A 16,502-nucleotide genomic window follows, 5' to 3' on the forward strand; every position below is an offset into this window, starting at 1 on the left:
CATCATCTCACACCAGATTTGTGATATCTGACCATACCAGTTTCAGACTGTAGGACCTGTAATTAATGGCATTTTTTTGGCTGGTGGATCACTTTAACTCCGAAATTACAATGACATGCAAAACCTCTAGAAACATAGCTGTGTCAATACATTTATACCAGGTACAATACACATACACCAGAGTACAACCCACTGCTGTGATGAAAGCAGTTGTCCACTCAATATCAGGTCATCATTGTTCATGGGGTTTATGAATAAAGCGCAATTTAGAGGGTCACTGACAAACTGCAGTAATGTATTTATACACTTATAAAACACCTATAACCTTGTTCCCAATTAAATGACCAGTGACTGTAGGGGTTGTGTAGATGTTCCCAGCTCAGTGGGGAATGAGTATATGGTGGGCCCATATCTTACACATAAACAGAGCAATGGCATCTGAAATACTAGTGTATCTGATAATGAATTAAGGCTAGATGGGTTATCATGATCTAATCTGCAGAGCAAGATGAATACTTAACAGCCCTCATTAGTACTCGGACTCTTTTGTGCATTATTTCCTTAACTAATGTCAAGTAGGTGCTAGAATAATTAAAAGGTTTGTCTTTACCTTCTAGTTGAGTATTTGATATTTAAATAATTTCATGAGGATCTGATCATATCAATAGATTAACCTTTAATTGTTTAGACTAAATGGCAGTTCTGAAGGTGATGTGTTTTCTACTAAAAATACCTGACTCCAAATCCATATTCTGAACATCGGGTATAATTACATAAAGCAGTAGTTATGAAAAACCTTAATTCTTAATTAATTCTTGTTAATAGCTAGACTAATAGAAACTTCCATGGCGTTACCATAATTACATGTGTAGAATACCCTGATCTGGCAACACATTTTAAAAGGACTGGAGGTTGTTTTAAAGGGACTACTTTGGTGTTCTTCCGAGTAGGAGGAAATAGTCCTCTAATGATTCTAATATTGCGAGGTTTGTGGTAAATTAAATTAATGTTGCACTCCGACCACCACTATGTCTGCGTTTATATAAGTGTTTAGTGTTAAAATGAAAACCAAAACGCAGTTTGGTGCATTTTTGCTTTGCCACCTTTCTTCTTCACAGACGTCGGCCATCTTTAATTTTAATGTTATTTCTGAGTGTACTTAAGCTAGCTAGCTTGCTAGCTATATATGTTTTCCATCATTTTTACGTGCTTTACATTTGGATCAGAGTTGATATTTTATGGCAAAAAAAAAATCCTAATGGAAACCAATGACTAAGTGAGTATTTCAACATCAACAAATGAAAATCAGCTGTTTCTACAAATTAGCAAGAGTGCTAGTTAGCTACCTAGCTAACTAGTTTAGCCATGCTAGCTAGCTAACTAGCAAAACAGTTGCTAGCTAATTTAACCAGCTCCCTGTTTGGTGGGTCAACCATGGTTAGCAATTTTTTGATTTTTAAAAACTTGTTAACTAAACGACTACATGTAATGTGTGTCAGTTAGTCATTAACTGATTGCTCGCTGTCCAGGCTAAATTAACTGTCTCGACCATGCTAGCCGGCTAGCTAGTTAGCTCCCAACAGTTAGCTAACAAGCTAGCAGCCACAAACCAACCAGATATCGACTCGTTCACAATACACAACACGTAACACCACAAGAAGGTTTAATTAACGCGCTATTTACCCCGTATAAAACCACGATAAACGAGTTTGCTCCATTTATAAGATACTTAAGAGTCTAGGTTAGTAGTTTGCTAGCTAGTTAGGATAGCAGCTGTCCATATTATTTAGTTTGCACAAGTTGAAACGTTTCCTCAAATATGGCAACAGTTAACATGAGAGTGGCAGCTGCCCAGACGAGCTCAAAGTACATGAATTAAATAAGCCAAGTTCTCCCTGTTGTAATATTGACAAAGATGAGACTTTGTGAGCTTGTTAGCAGGATAGCAGTGTAACTAGGAGGGCTAACCCAGCTAAACGAGCAGATGGAGGTCCGGGCTGTTGAGCAGGTTTAGTTTAGTTTGCTTGAACGTTAGCAGAACCATCTAGTTATCTCCACATCCAGGTAGAATATTGCAAACTACTTTCGACCTAGTCGTAAAGTAGAGAAAGTAGAGTGATCTACTGTAAGTGTAGTTGCAGGACATTCATGTTTATTGTGAGTTTTGTTTATGTCATGGGGCAGATGTTTGCTGGCCAACCTAGTCAACGATAAGCCTGCGTTAGTATCTCCTCCAGTGTCACCCTAGATGATGGTGAGGCATTTTAGACATTTACTTTTTGGCTTTCTCCGCAGCAGAGTGATCCAATGCACCTAACCCAAGCGGTTTGTGGGCATGAAGTGGATGGGAGAATCCAGGAACATGGTAGTGAATGGCAGACGACATGGAAGCAGGTTCACTGATCAGCCGAGCCAGGCTCGTGTTCAGCATCTGCGGCTCAGCAGCAGGAGATGCAGCGGCCGTGAGTGCTTCCAGTAACACCATGACCCACTTTACTGATGTGGACACAAAACATTCAAACTATGCATGGGATATTAAGAAAAAAGAATCATACACTACTCCCAGAGCCGTACGATTACAGACGTTTAATAGAAAGTTACATTTCATATATTTTAAACTGGAATTGTTAAGAGATTCTTTTAAAACGTTCAGTGCAACAAATTAGTGCATGCAAAAGAAATTTCATCCTTTTCACTTTGCATGGTAATGGGTCTAATTTAGAGAATTTTATCATTTGATGTAAAGGGATTTTCCAGGCTAATTGTAACATATCCATACTGTAGTAAATTATTACGGCACATCCTCATCCTCACTGTAGTCATCAGTGTTTGCTCAAGTCCCCTAAAAGTATGCGATAAAACACTAAAAATGGATGAAATAAGCTCCAAATAAAATGCTTCCACAAAAGTGGAAAAATCTTCAAACCAGCTAAAAATGACAATAAAAAATTAAAATAGTTAAAGTGTACCCACAAGAGCTGAAGAGTCCATTCACAAGGTGTGGTTTGAGTTGTACAGATGATTGTGGTGGTTTCTTAGGTTTCAGCACTGCACCGTTGGAGGTGGAGAAGAGACATGTACCTTCCTCTGGAATGAGTGCCAAGGAGCTGTGTGAGAACGATGACTTGACCACAGGCCTAATCCTAGATCCATATCTTGGGTTTCAAACCCATAAGATGAACACCAGGTAACTATTTCCAGGGCCAATGTTCACAGATATGAGCAAAGCCTAGAATTGGACTTTTGAAAAATATTTTTAGTTCAGGGTTAGGCTTAATCTGGGTCAGGGAATCTGGTTGCCAAATTCTTATTGTTGTGTTCTGTCCTGATATTTTCTTTGAAACGAGCACTTTAGCCGTGGTGGAGTTTCACAATAAATTTTACTGTTTTTATTGTCTACAGGTTTCGACCAATTAAAGGAAGGCAAGAGGAATTAAAGGAGATTATAGAGCGTTTCAAAAGACACAATAATCTGGAAAAAGCCTTTAGAGCCTTAACCTCTGGGGACCTTTCCAGAAATCATTTTCTGCCCAAGACCAAGGCTGAAGAGAAACTCTTTAAGCAGCATGTATGTTCTTTGGGGGGGAAAAAAGAAAATAAAAAAGTTTGCATATTCATTAACAAGTAAAACATATTCAACTTTTTTCTTGCTTGTTTTGTTGTTTTTTATTTTTATTTTTTAGGTTTTTGTTTATCTGCGCATGTTTACCAGTGATAGTGGGTTTGAAATATTACCCTGCAACCGATATTCATCTGAGCAAGTCGGCGCCAAAATAGTTGCAACAAAAGAATGGTGAGAAGATGATTAAGATGTTGCTAAAGTTTGAGGTTTCCAGACCTCTAACCTGTATAACGTTATTGTAGTTATCTGTGTGACTACTGTGTGACTACTGTGTGACTTCTGTGTGACTTCCTGCTACTACAGGAAGAGGAATGATAAGATCGAGTACCTGGTTGGCTGTATCGCTGAACTGTCATCAAGCGAGGAGAGCATGTTACTACGACACGGCGAGAATGACTTCAGCGTCATGTATTCCACTCGCAAAAACTGTGCCCAGCTGTGGCTGGGACCTGCAGCGTTCATCAACCATGGTATGTTTACGACCTGTCTACACACGCTGCTTATCTCGGAGGGGAGGTGGGAAGTTTTTGGTTGTGTCTCTGTTTTTGCTGTGAAGAGATGAAAATATTAATTGCTACGTTGTAAAATAGTTTTTTCCTTCTTAATTTCAGATTGTCGGCCAAATTGTAAGGTAATCCGGGTTTTGTAATCTATAACATTTTAGGCTAGTGCATGTCAGTGATGTGAATGTGGACTGAACCTCCTCTTCTGGTTTTCTCAGTTTGTGTCTACTGGCCGAGACACCGCCTGCGTCAAAGTTCTCAGAGACATTGAGCCAGGAGAAGAGATCGCCTGTTACTATGGAGATGGCTTCTTTGGAGAAAACAATGAATATTGTGAATGCTACACGTGTGAAAGGTTTAGTGTCCGTGCTGTTCTGGGACTGTAATATGCTTGGAATATTTGTGTGTTTAAAAAACGTGGCGAATTAACCATTCTCAATTGCTTGCAGGCGTGGAACTGGTGCTTTCAAATCCAAAATGGGGCTTCCTGTGGTGCTCCCGGTTATTAATAGTAAATATGGCTTGAGGGAAACGGACAAACGTCTGAACAGGCTGAAGAAGCTACAGGGAGGGCTGAACTCGGACAGTCACTCAGTGGGCTCCGGCACGGACGTGGACTCTCAGGATTCACCAGAAATACACTCATGTAAGAGCAGCCGACACGTCGTTCTTGTTTATTACTTTCATGGATCTTTTGTGTCCGCAGAAGGTTTTGATTGACGTGGATGTGTCATGATGTAGCTCTTCAATCGTGTAAGTTATTGTGCACTGAAACAAGAACTGAGCACAGGGCACCATGAGAGGGTGATCTTAGTCAGAGGGATGTGAAGGCACAAGGGGGGAAAAAGGCTGCTGAAATATTTAATAACACCTCTTAAAAGGTTCATCTTCATCTTCTGATTGGTGTTTCCTATTAGCATCTAGGAAAAGGACTCCCGCTAGCGCAAGACTGAATAACACCAGGACTCGTGATGTCCAGCCTCTCTCAAGAGTTTACACATCTACCTCATCATCCAAACAAAGTCCAATTAATAACAGGGTACCAAAGAGACTAAAATCAACCCCCTCAAAGCCTTCGCTCACAAAGATAAGACTGAGGAGCCGGGGCAGAGGAGCAGAGGGGCAGGTGTCTGCTGGGGCAGTTCCAGGCCCTACGAAGCTAGGGGCTGAGATTTGCAGAGATGTCTCTGTTAAAAAAGAGAAGGACTCACTCGCAACTCTTCAGTCACTGAGTTCTAGGGAGGGCTTACCACAGCATGTCGCAAAGGACAACAACCCGCAGTCATTAAAATGTCTCGCTACGTGTGAGACTGGCAAGACCTGCACTTATAGGACTCGAAGGTCGATCAGGACGTTGCTGAAGGCCCGGGAGGTTGATGGCATTAAGGTTGAACCAAGCACTTTTGACGAACGGGGCCCCATGCCAGATGGTGTAGTCATCAAAACTGAGCCAGCTGACATGGAGGAGTATCTTTCTCACGGACTGAGGTTGAACGAGCCCGAATCAGACGGCCGATACCTGGGCCGAGTGTCTCACTCTCGGAGTGGTCGGTTTGACGAGCTGCAGCTGGACAGGGTGATTAAGAGGGAGGACTGCAGCACGGGCCCTTTCCCCTCTGCCTTCGTGCCGGACCCACAGCCGGCCGGTGTCGGAGACGGAGGAAAAATGGCGCTGGGCTTTGCTGAAGCACCTGGGCATTTTAACACGGTGACGCACAAGAGCAAAACCAAGAAGGACAAGTCGAAGGACAAGTCGAAGGACAGCAGCCGGGCGTCGGGGAAGAAGAAGCGTCCGATAACGCGCTACGACGCACAGCTGATTCTGGAGAACTGCACGGGGATCCCCAAGCTCACCCTGCGTCGGCGCCGGAGCAGCAGTGGGAGCAGCGGCAAGTCCGGAGAGGTCCGGCAGGGCCCGGCCGACTCCTCCATCAGCATCGAGCTCAATCAGGACGACCACGCGGACACGGGCAGCTCGTACGTGGCCAAGCTAAACGAGGGCTTCGGTCCTCCAGCGCCGTCCAGCGCCACCAAACTGAAGATCCAGCTTAACCACGAGGATGATGAGCGCCTGGTGACGCCGGTCCGTCTCAAGGAGGCCGGCCTCAACGGGACGGCTTCCCCCGGACCTTTGCAGGAGGGAGCTCGGAACGGAGGTCGTAGCCACAGACGTGTCGATGAGCAGTCTTCGTCTGAGGAAGACGAGGAATTCGAAGATGATTTCATCCCACTTCCACCGGCTAAACGCCTTCGTCTCATTGTGGGGAAAGATTCCATAGACATTGATATCTCCTCCAGGAGAGAGGTCAGGCACTGAGGCTCCGTGTATGAACTCTTCGGGGGGGCGACTTCAGCCCAACTGAACACCTGGTTCCTGTCTGTGCTGATTAAAATCACTGAAGCGGAAACACACAAAAACCCTGTAAATAGTTAATGGAAGTTAATGTATATTGTTAAAATAATGCACTTGAGTTGTGATGTTGAAATGGACATTGCTATTGTAAAAGATTTGTATAGTGTAATTACTCATGTACAGGTATAGGAGAAGTATGTGACATCAGTCTGGTGCTCTGACTGGTGTCCATTATTTTTAACAGCTTATTTCCCCTGAAATCACTTGGGAAACAAATCTATGATGGGTCTTATAGTACCATGTATGGTTTTTGTTTTTTAAGAAACACACACACACACACACACACAAATGTGCACTGTTGCTGTTATTTTCTGTTTATATCCACTGAACATTGGCCTATGAGAGAATGTTCTTTTCTTTGTTTCTTTCTGACTTCATTGTCTATTCCAAACACAACTGCTCTCCATGACACACACCTTTGGTCCCATGTTTGCAAGTAATGGCAGTCATAGTAGCTCTTTTCTGTCTGTTGTCATGTTGATGGGCTTGAATACATGCAATGAATGCAGGTGCTAGCATGTTGGACCTGACCACTGTAGAGTGACACTCACTTTGCTCCTAAGCCCCCATCAATGTTTTCCTAACCACCAAACATTCCACGAGCAGCAAAGACAGAAGTTGCATTTGTTTTGCTTAGGTGAATCTTTTAAAATTTGTGTCATAATTTTGATTAGAATCATGAGATTTTTTTGCCTGTAGGCAACATCAAAGTTAGCTTGAATAAGATTATTTATTAGATCACTACATTTTAGTGTATAAATTCTGCATGTTAATATTTGTGTTTGGATTTGTCATTACTGCAACATGAATTTCGTTTGTTTTTTTTTGTTTTTTTTTGTTTTTTACTTCTTGATTGAGGGGTTCCTGGCTGAGATTATGCTGGCCTGGAACTTATCTGCACATTTGGAATCTGGCATTAGATTCTTGGTGAATCATTATCTGTCTGTTAAGGTAGTCTTAGACTTGTTTTATACACCAGAGAAGAGACGTGGGTTGTTGAAGACATGAGTGCTGAAAGCTTACACAGATGCAGCCGCCAACGAGGCTTTTTAAAGCTAAGGAAAAAAATTTTTAAAGCCGAGATCCCAGGTCCATTTTAATTGATTGCGGTAGTGTTTTAGCATCAAACCATAAATGTGTTGTACATTTTTAATCACAGCACGTAATGCCTGACATCACAAACGGTGCGTTCTGAACTGCATAGTCATGAAAGAAGTAGAAGGGCTGTTATCAGTGGTCAGCACAAGGTGCCTTACGATGGGCCCTGACGTCTCAGCCTCTTGGGCCTAGCAGCACACGTAGGTGGATCTTCTGTAGTCTCCCAATCTCCTCTTGCTCTGTCCGGAATGATGTGTATTTCTTTAAGGCATTGGAGCAGCTGGGAAGCAACGTTAAACATATCAAGTGACGCTTAAAGATGAATGTTTTGTTCATATCACCAGCAGCTCTGAACTGGACTAGATGCTGTCTTCCTCCTGCCATTACACCACTCCTCCCTGGTGCGCCGTTTGTGTTACCTGTTAAAATTCTCAATCGAAAAAGTGTGAAGAGATGTTTATTAGGGTTTGGGGTACAATTTAAATAAGTAGGCAAAATGATATTTTGCCCTCCATTTAAAACACATTCTGTTATTTAACAGTTTTGATTACTTGAAATTAAGATAAAGACCCTTTGTGAAAATATGTTCAGTGCTCTGAGTCTGTAAATATTTACAAAAGATTTTTTACAAAAGTTTTGCATGCTAAGAAAATAACATTGATAAGCTGAGATAAGTGCTGAAGAGTGGGGGGAGGGGTGGAGCAGAGCTGTGGGCGGAGCTAGAGCTGAACAGCTGTCGGATACATAATTTTTTAAAATCTATGACACGGGGGCTGAAAGATATGCCTCAGACCACTAATATAAAAACATATAATATGAAACTCTTTGCATCTGTGTTAAGTGCTTCTGGTCACTGTCTGCTATCATGATGTTTCTACAGTTTGGTGCCACTGGTGAATATCGGGGTGTTGAACATGAAATGATGTAAAAACACATAACAACCTGTAAGAAAATTATCCTCAAGCAGGCCACTTGGTGGAGCTGTTTCTCTGCTGCCCAATAAGCTGATACCTCATATGAAAAGGTTCATGATGCCTCTAGCGTTATTGCACTGAGAGCGTTGTCTTCATGCAGTTTCTTCTGCCACATGACAATTACAAACTGAATTTCTTTGTTTTTGCAAAGTCCGCTTTTCCAAGTAGTTGGGTGTTCACACTTAAGATGCATGCCGCAATCTGTAGTATGTGTAGACATACATAAATACAGTTTAAAATATACCCTGGGTGGCTGTTTGTGATTTACCAGTTTATCCAGTCACAAACTGTATACTTGCTCACTTTTTGCATACTATTTGCATTGCGTGATGAAGGAGCAACAGTCACGGTCCTGGGGAATACCGCTCAGTCACCAGAAGCACTTGACTTACCTCTATGGCACAGAATCTCCTCTCAGCTTCAGTGCACTGTGGGACCAGTGCAGAATTTTGTTTGCATATGTAAATCCCCGTTTCTTCAAGCTCAGTGTCACCACGTCCAGATCCCTGAACATCTGAGTACGGCTGTGACTGCAGCAGCTCCTGACTACACAAGTCCTTTGTAGAGTCGAATCTCGGGGTGCTGTCTTCTCATCTCACCAAGAGAAGGTCAGGAATGTGAGTTTGCTGTTGCATTTTAACAAAACTCCTTATACATGGCAAAAAAGAGAGAGAAAAATCAACTGATGGCCCAGTATAAAAGAAATCGTGCTGGAGCGTTAACCCAGAACTGCACCATGTGGTTTAGGGGCAGTAGCAGGTTTAGGTTTAATGCTTGATGCCTGTCACCCCCCCCCCCCCCCCCCCCCATTTCTGCCCAGTGGTGCTTAATGTGTGGTGTGCTTTAGTGCAGTATGCACACAGTCATGGCAGCTTAACAGACACCAGACGTCTGTCTGTGAGTGTCACTGTCGGTCAGACCTGTTGACTAGGGAATTGTGTTATGTTTAGCTTGATAAGGACTTGTGCCACATAGCCAGATTGTTTAAAGAAACGACGCCACTGCGGGTTTGATAACTGAAGACAATTTCTGCACCGAACATTAAAGACAATCTGATGTTCTGCGTCTGATGCCTTTTTACATTGTATTTTGCTTCAAGTCTTAATTTGCAGTTCGCAGTCTGATCGAGAAAACAAACGGCCTAATCCTCGGATTATTTCCCATGGTTCCCCAGCTTTATTCATAGCCGTAGTAACAGCTGCGTGGTCTGATGGTGACTTCGCGACGGTGCGAACGGACACGTTTGTTTGTTTTCCTCTTCCCCTGTAGTGGCCTCAAATGGTGGAGAGCTTCCAGACTCCTGCTGACTCCAGCAGACCCCTTTTCATCCCACCTGCCCACCACTGTGCCACAGGAGGCTGTTGCCATGGAGATGTTCCCAGTTTCTTATCACTCAGATTCTCCGCATTACAGAATTGCTCACTATAAATAGTAGACTCGCACAAGATGTTCTTAAATGATTTAACGCTTCAAGCTCTTGTAGATTACCCAAATTGAATGCATTTTTGTTTTCATTTTTTTATTTATATGTGTGTATTATAAGGGAATTGTTTGTTTACATGCACGGTTTCATCTGCCATTCATTGAACATTTTTTTAATGTCAGAATTTTATGATTGAATATTCTGGCCTGATATAAGCACCTTAATTGTGCAGGTGACCTTTGCAATTTCCCCTTTTGTGTTGGTGTTAAACAGTGTTTAACAATGAGTTTTGGTGGGTTTCAATGACATTCTTTTCCAAAGTGCGCTTCTGACACATTGGTGACACTTTCAGCGTATAGCATGGAGCAGAGCTGGAACGGTTGGCGATCACCAGTGTCACCGATGGACACACACCCTGGGCTGAGTGAGTGCGTTAGTGTCCCACTAATGGTTCTACGGGAGGGATAGGGTCTTTCATTACACTCCGGGCTGAGTGAGTGTGTTAGTGTCCCACTAATGGTACTACGGGAGGGATAGGGTCTTTCATTTCACTCTGGGCTGAATGTGTGTGCTGCTGGTTCTGGGTGGTTCTCTTGTCTAGGGACTGTGTGAATAAACTAGCAGGAGCTGCTGTGAACTCCGCAGGACCTGTAGGTGAGCTGGGCTTTATATAGACTTGTTTGTTTTTTGAATAAGAAGAGGAGGAATATGTTTTATTGTCACTGTTTTCAGGTGTTGCTGTGACTGGTTTTATGACTCTGGAAATTTCATGGAACTTGTGCAGTTCAGGAGAATGTCAGTCAAAATTATGAATTAAACTTCTTTTAGTTATGTCATTTGTTTCCTTGTGTTTGATTTGAATTGGTCTCTATGTGCAGGATCTCTGTGGTCTCAGGATGTCCTCACTGCCATGTTGTTCTTTATGTAACAGTCTGCATGTCATATTTCATAAATTGTCACCTGCTTCTTTGTTACTATATGATTTTGCACTGTCCCCACAATCAATTGCATTGAGGAAGTGGAATTAATCTTTACTCTGCATTCTGGCATGTAACATGTTGGGATGTATTTATTTGGGATGTATTAACCTCCTGATGCAGAAGTCAGGCCTGGTTCACTCAGCTCCTTGCATTCCTGTATAATTGCTCTCCGAGCACTTCTCATGAATATGGAGGTAGATCATTCACCCCTCAAAGCAGACATTACTGCAACCCTCAAACTCTAATTACTAAAGTAATTTAAGTAAAATAAGTCATATTTTACAGGCAGATACTTTATTTTCTGTTACTGATAAATGTAATTTATTCTTCAGATTAGCACTACCACACTCACACACATCTAAGCCTTTATGGGCTGAGACAGAAAACACACTTTCTAATCCACATAATGCCAACACTTGTTTTTGGATTTCTGCATGTTATGAAAGATCTGTGGTTTCAGTCAACAAGAAAGAAAGCTATTTGTTAAAGTGGCTCATTAGTGACACCCTAACCCTCCCAGAGTATCATTAGTGACACCCTAACCCTCCCAGAGTATCATTAGTGACACCCTAACCATCCTGGATTATCATTACTGGGACCCTAACCCTCCCAGATTATCATTAGTGGGACCCTAACCCTCCTGGATTATCATTAGTGGGACCCTAACCCTCTTGGATTATCATTAGTGGGACCCTAACCCTCCCAGAGTATCATTAGTGGGACCCTAACCCTCCTGGATTATCATTAATGGGACCCTAACCCTCTTGGATTATTATTAGTGGGACCCTAACCCTCCCAGAGTATCATTAGTGGGACCCTAACCCTCCTGGATTATCATTAATGGGACCCTAACCCTCTTGGATTATTATTAGTGGGACCCTAACCCTCCCAGAGTATCATTAGTGGGACCCTAACCCTCTTGGATTATCACTAGTGGGACCCTAACCCTCCTGGATTATCATTAATGGGACCCTAACCCTCTTGGATTATCACTAGTGGGACCCTAACCCTCCCGGATTATCATTAGTGAGACCCTAACCATCTTGGATTATCATTAGTGGTACCCTAACCCTCCCATAGCATCTTCATTTCGAGTAAGTTCATGCATTTTCTCCTATCCCTTCTCTCACAAAAAGGTTGGGATTCTCAAAGGTTTCATCCTGTCAACTAATCCACTGATGAGCTGATGTAATTCTTTTACATCAGCTATTTCTGTAGTTGTACCTACAGGTTGCATAGGTCTAATCTATGTGGATATTCTCTGTGTTAATCCCCAGTTCTCCTGCAACAAACACTTACAGGCCACCCTCAGTATGTGTATGTCTGTTCACTAATGAATTTTAATTGAATTAAGCCAAAAGGATAGTAATTTGGTTTGGCCTTTTGAAGTCTAATTACATAGTGCCTGATCATAAACAGAGGGAGCATCATTCTGCTACAGACCAATACAAATCTGTCCAGGTTTCATTGTCAGAGACCTGTCTGATCCCATATAAAGACCTGTCTGATCCCATATAAAGACCTGTCTGGTCCTATATAAAGAATTCTCAGTGATTTGCTTACAATTTCTCAAATCTCTTGATGTCAGAGAAGAATAAATGCTAAGAAAATATGACTAACAAAAACAAAACCTCAAAAAGAGGGTTCCCTGTCCATCTCCATGGAGATCTGAAGCACCCAATGGTCTTGTTCTAACCCTATTCCATTTAAGCCTGCTCCAAGATGGCGTCTCCAAGGTGGTATCTTTACTGAGTATGGTGCATTTGGGCTGAAATTAAGACCTGCAGGAGCCAAACTCTACTTGCCCTGGACGGGCATCACTGCATTAGAAGACATATCTGCTCTGTTTTACACACACTTTAATATTAATGACTAAACATACCAGTGGATACATTTAACATCACAAGTAAACATTACCCGATACACTGAGTCACTTTAGATCTTGTAGGCTTATCACTGATAGTCACATGACTCACCTTGTGCACTCCAGTTAAACATCAAACGTACAATGAAACAGAAACAGTGACGGATCTGTTTCTCTGTTTGCACATTTCCTCCAGGAGTTTAAGACCACAACCATCACTAGTTTGTCAGCCGTAGTCTGAGCCGGCTCTTGGATTAAATGGGACTGTCAGTGGTTACTCATCACTAAAATTTGTTTCAGTCTATGTTTAGGACTAAGCTTAGTATGGAAAATTCAAACCATAGCACATGCTTATGGTTTATGAATTTACTTACATATAGAGGGTCCTCTTTTTGCTTGTCTTCATAATTTTTCTATTGATAGTCCTATATTATAAGCTTTTTGAAATTTAACGATGATCCACAAAGAGGATATTAGACCTGTGTGAGATTTAATTTCAGGTTAGTGTTTTTATTCTTTTAAGAATGAACTTTTATTCTTTAATTAATGATTGTTTTAATTCTTTTATGAATGTAGTCATGGTCCTGTGGTAGGGAACTGGTCTTGTGACCGGAGGGTCATGGGTTCGATTCCCAGGCCTGAGGCCATGACTGAGGTACCTTTGAGCACCCTAATTGCTTGCCGGGCTAGGGCGGCCCACCGCTCTGGGCATGTGTGCACCACAGCCCCCTCACTAGTGTGTGTTTGTGTGTGTTCTAATTGCACAGATGGGTAAATGTGGAGGACAAATTTCGATTGTGGTGAAAAAAATCACAATAGACAGATATGGCACATTTAGTATTTAATTTAGTAGTTCAGTGGGTTTAATAAAACAAATTGCTTCATAGAGTATTTATGTCTTTTAAACGTATTTTTTGTACAATACAACAGCATATGCAGTATTTAAAAAATAATAACACCGAATACTAAAACGTGAAAATGCAGCAGGTGTCCTAGCGTGTAAGTGCCCACAAAACTGCACTAGTTACGGTAGACTTAAATAATGCGCGCGAACTATTCTACTAGACTCATTACGGTAACCCGTCCGCTCGTGCTGGATTGTCGTTTGCAAAACTGAAGCAGGGCAATGTAAAATATTTCCTCTGAAACAAAGGGTTGTTTTCCGAAAAAGTACAAGGTACGTAATTCTCTTTGTATTATCTTTAATGACTACGATTGGCGAATGTTCCGCCCGACACAGCGCACAGACTCCATTGTAGTGTGTGTGACAGTTCTGAAAGCTCCAAAAGTGTGCATGGTCTTAGTTTGATTAGGAAGGCGCTGCCGTCGTCCACGGACACCCTGTCTAACTGGACCGTACCTTCAGTTTGTTCTTTCAGCTTTTTATTAGTTTATTCTTTTATATATATATTTGCACCTGCGAGTCAACAAACAATTACTGCTGGATGATCACTATATTGTTGCATGAATGCCGAACTAAACTGTGAGGGTCGGGCAGTATTCGGCCACTTGATAACTGAATGAGGTCTGGAAACTTACAAATCAGTGCAGGCGGACCAGACAGACTGTATTTTGTTGACGATTAGCCAACTCTGTTATTAATTAAGTAGGTGATCTGTTATGTTTAGGTGGATTGTGTAGTTTGACACTGAAGCTATGCTTTCTGTCCTTATTTTCTGATCTATCTATCTATCTATCTATCTATCTATCTATCTATCTATCTATCTATCTATCTATCTCTGTGTGTATATGTGTATGTATGTATGTATGTATATATATATATATATATATATATATATATATATATATATATATATATATATATATATAACTTTATATATAGAGTTCTGCTTATGATATTCTTGCTTACTGTTTTTTTAATTTTCACGGTGGGTTTCAGTGGTCTCAGTGGGTTTCTGTGGGTTTCTGTGGGTTTCAATGACATTATATTCTATTTATGAGTAGAGTTGAGTATGAAGGTAGAAGTATGAATGTGTAACACCATCATCCAGTCCTTGTTTACACAGTTGTACAAACAGGGTAGCCTTGATTTTATTTAAAATAAGTACACTACAGACATCCACTAAAGCAAACAGAGATAATACAGACCATAAATGATAATATTGTCACATTGGAAATTATTATTGAAATGTTGAATTTATAAGATCCAAAAAACAAACCCAACAGCAACATGATATCAGACTCGGGTCTCCTTGTCTAAATATCTGCACCAGTGAGGGAGAAGCTCCTACCAGTCAGCCATTAACCATTGAATATTCCTCTGTAGCCTTGTCTGCTGAGAAGGAAGTGAATTGTTCATTTACATTGAACTGGGTGTTTTTCTGGGGTTTTTAGGCACAGTTTATCACAGAATTAACTGAATCTCACACACCCTGTTTATGGTGATTGTTGATCAGTCTCTGTAAATTTTAGCTTAATGTCAAAAAAAGAAACAAAAAATACCTTATGGTAATCAGATTTAGTGCCGGGCACTTAAAGATGCTCATGCCTCACTGCTCGTTCTAATTGTTCAGTAGTTGTTCTCAAGGAAATGTCGATGTACAATTCTGATGTTTTGGCGTTTGTTTTGTAATATCATTGTAAAGTGTTTCTTGGAAGTGTGTAGAAACTCACTTGGAGACGAGGAACCATTTCTGAGAATGTCACAGTTTGCCTAATTACAGTTGCCATAGTAATCATTATCTTTCAATTAATGTTTTGACCATGACAATGGAAGTAAGTGTTTGGCTCTGGAGTGGCCAATCAGTAAATGTTCTAAAAATATTCTTAGTTTGATTCTCCACAAACATAGCCACAGACAAATGCTGAAAAACACGTTCACATTTAGTGCAGTTCTAGATGCTTCTTTGAAAAGTTCAAGCCCAGTGGTTGAACAGAAGTCACGTTTGTTTCCTGGATGCACAATACCTGGAAATGGTCTAATAATAATTATAATACCATATTTGCGTACTTGTATTTAAAGTTGCCTAGGCTTAATTTTAACTCAAATCCCTCTGCCATCTGGGTAAAGCAACCTCAGGTCGTAACGTATGTGACGTTGTGCTGTCTACAGTACTGCTGGTTAGGAGACTGCAGAGCTTGCCCAATGAAGACAGAGACCCTGCTCTGATGTTCAACTTGACTAGTAGATGGTGAAGGAGACCATCAGTAAACATGTTTCTATGAGGAGAAAGCTGTAACACTTGAAGCATTCCTACTGTGGTGTGTGTGTGTGTGTGTGTGTGAAGAATTTGATATCTGGCACATGTTGGAGGTGTGACAGTTGGCCTTGCATGACATGTACGTATGACACTTTGAGTCATTCCCTCATGTAAATGTCAAGGCTGATGAATGCAGCCCCAGAGCTTATTTGAGACACTGGACAGCACCTTTTGAGGTGTGGGCTAGCTGTAAAATTAAGGAGAAGTTTAAGCTGTGTGTTCTTTGCTTCGTTCCAGCAAATTTAATGTCTTGATGAGATTTCTTCAGGTATCCATGCCCTGTCTGGATGATGAAAAAATAAGGACACCCTATGAAAGCCTGTATATATTTTTAAAACATTTTTGACATGTGGATATTTAATTTGAACAGTTCTGAGGGATCCAGGTAATATGACTAAACAATA

At 41.4% G+C, this 16,502-nt stretch overlaps 2 protein-coding genes across 3 annotated transcripts in view; both read left to right on the forward strand.

The window, feature by feature from the left end:
- The first annotated feature begins 911 nt into the window (after positions 1-911).
- On the forward strand, positions 912-8,618 carry LOC143528184 (histone-lysine N-methyltransferase KMT5B-like). 2 transcript variants are annotated; one of them, XM_077023784.1, is made up of 10 exons: positions 912-1,276; positions 2,296-2,462; positions 3,040-3,187; positions 3,403-3,568; positions 3,684-3,793; positions 3,926-4,092; positions 4,234-4,253; positions 4,344-4,480; positions 4,575-4,771; positions 5,043-8,618. In XM_077023784.1, exons 2-10 carry the CDS (start codon positions 2,336-2,338, stop codon positions 6,440-6,442), a joined length of 2,472 nt encoding a protein of 823 aa, XP_076879899.1. In that variant the 5' UTR covers positions 912-1,276; positions 2,296-2,335; the 3' UTR covers positions 6,443-8,618. The 2 variants fall into 2 exon arrangements, with proteins under 2 accessions (XP_076879899.1, XP_076879900.1); XM_077023785.1 differs by having other exon boundaries at positions 2,299-2,462.
- Positions 8,619-13,940: 5,322 nt separating this feature from the next.
- tp53i11a (tumor protein p53 inducible protein 11a) overlaps positions 13,941-16,502 on the forward strand; it is a 30,204-nt gene continuing 27,642 nt past the window's right edge. The window contains exon 1 of the mRNA XM_077023786.1: positions 13,941-14,054. The gene's annotated coding sequence lies outside the window, so the exon portion shown is untranslated. The remainder of the gene's footprint in view (positions 14,055-16,502) is intronic.

This window comes from Brachyhypopomus gauderio, chromosome 12, assembly GCF_052324685.1.
Source record: "Brachyhypopomus gauderio isolate BG-103 chromosome 12, BGAUD_0.2, whole genome shotgun sequence".
Taxonomy (NCBI): domain Eukaryota; kingdom Metazoa; phylum Chordata; class Actinopteri; order Gymnotiformes; family Hypopomidae; genus Brachyhypopomus; species Brachyhypopomus gauderio.

Excerpts from the sequence above, each read along its gene's own strand:
- LOC143528184 (XM_077023784.1), top strand. The coding sequence starts at position 2,336 with ATGAAGTGGATGGGAGAATCCAGGAACATGGTAGTGAATGGCAGACGA. Across the intron at positions 3,188-3,402 it reads ACCCATAAGATGAACACCAG|GTTTCGACCAATTAAAGGAA; the intron begins GTAACTATTTCC and ends TATTGTCTACAG. Across the intron at positions 4,093-4,233 it reads TGCAGCGTTCATCAACCATG|ATTGTCGGCCAAATTGTAAG; the intron begins GTATGTTTACGA and ends TCTTAATTTCAG.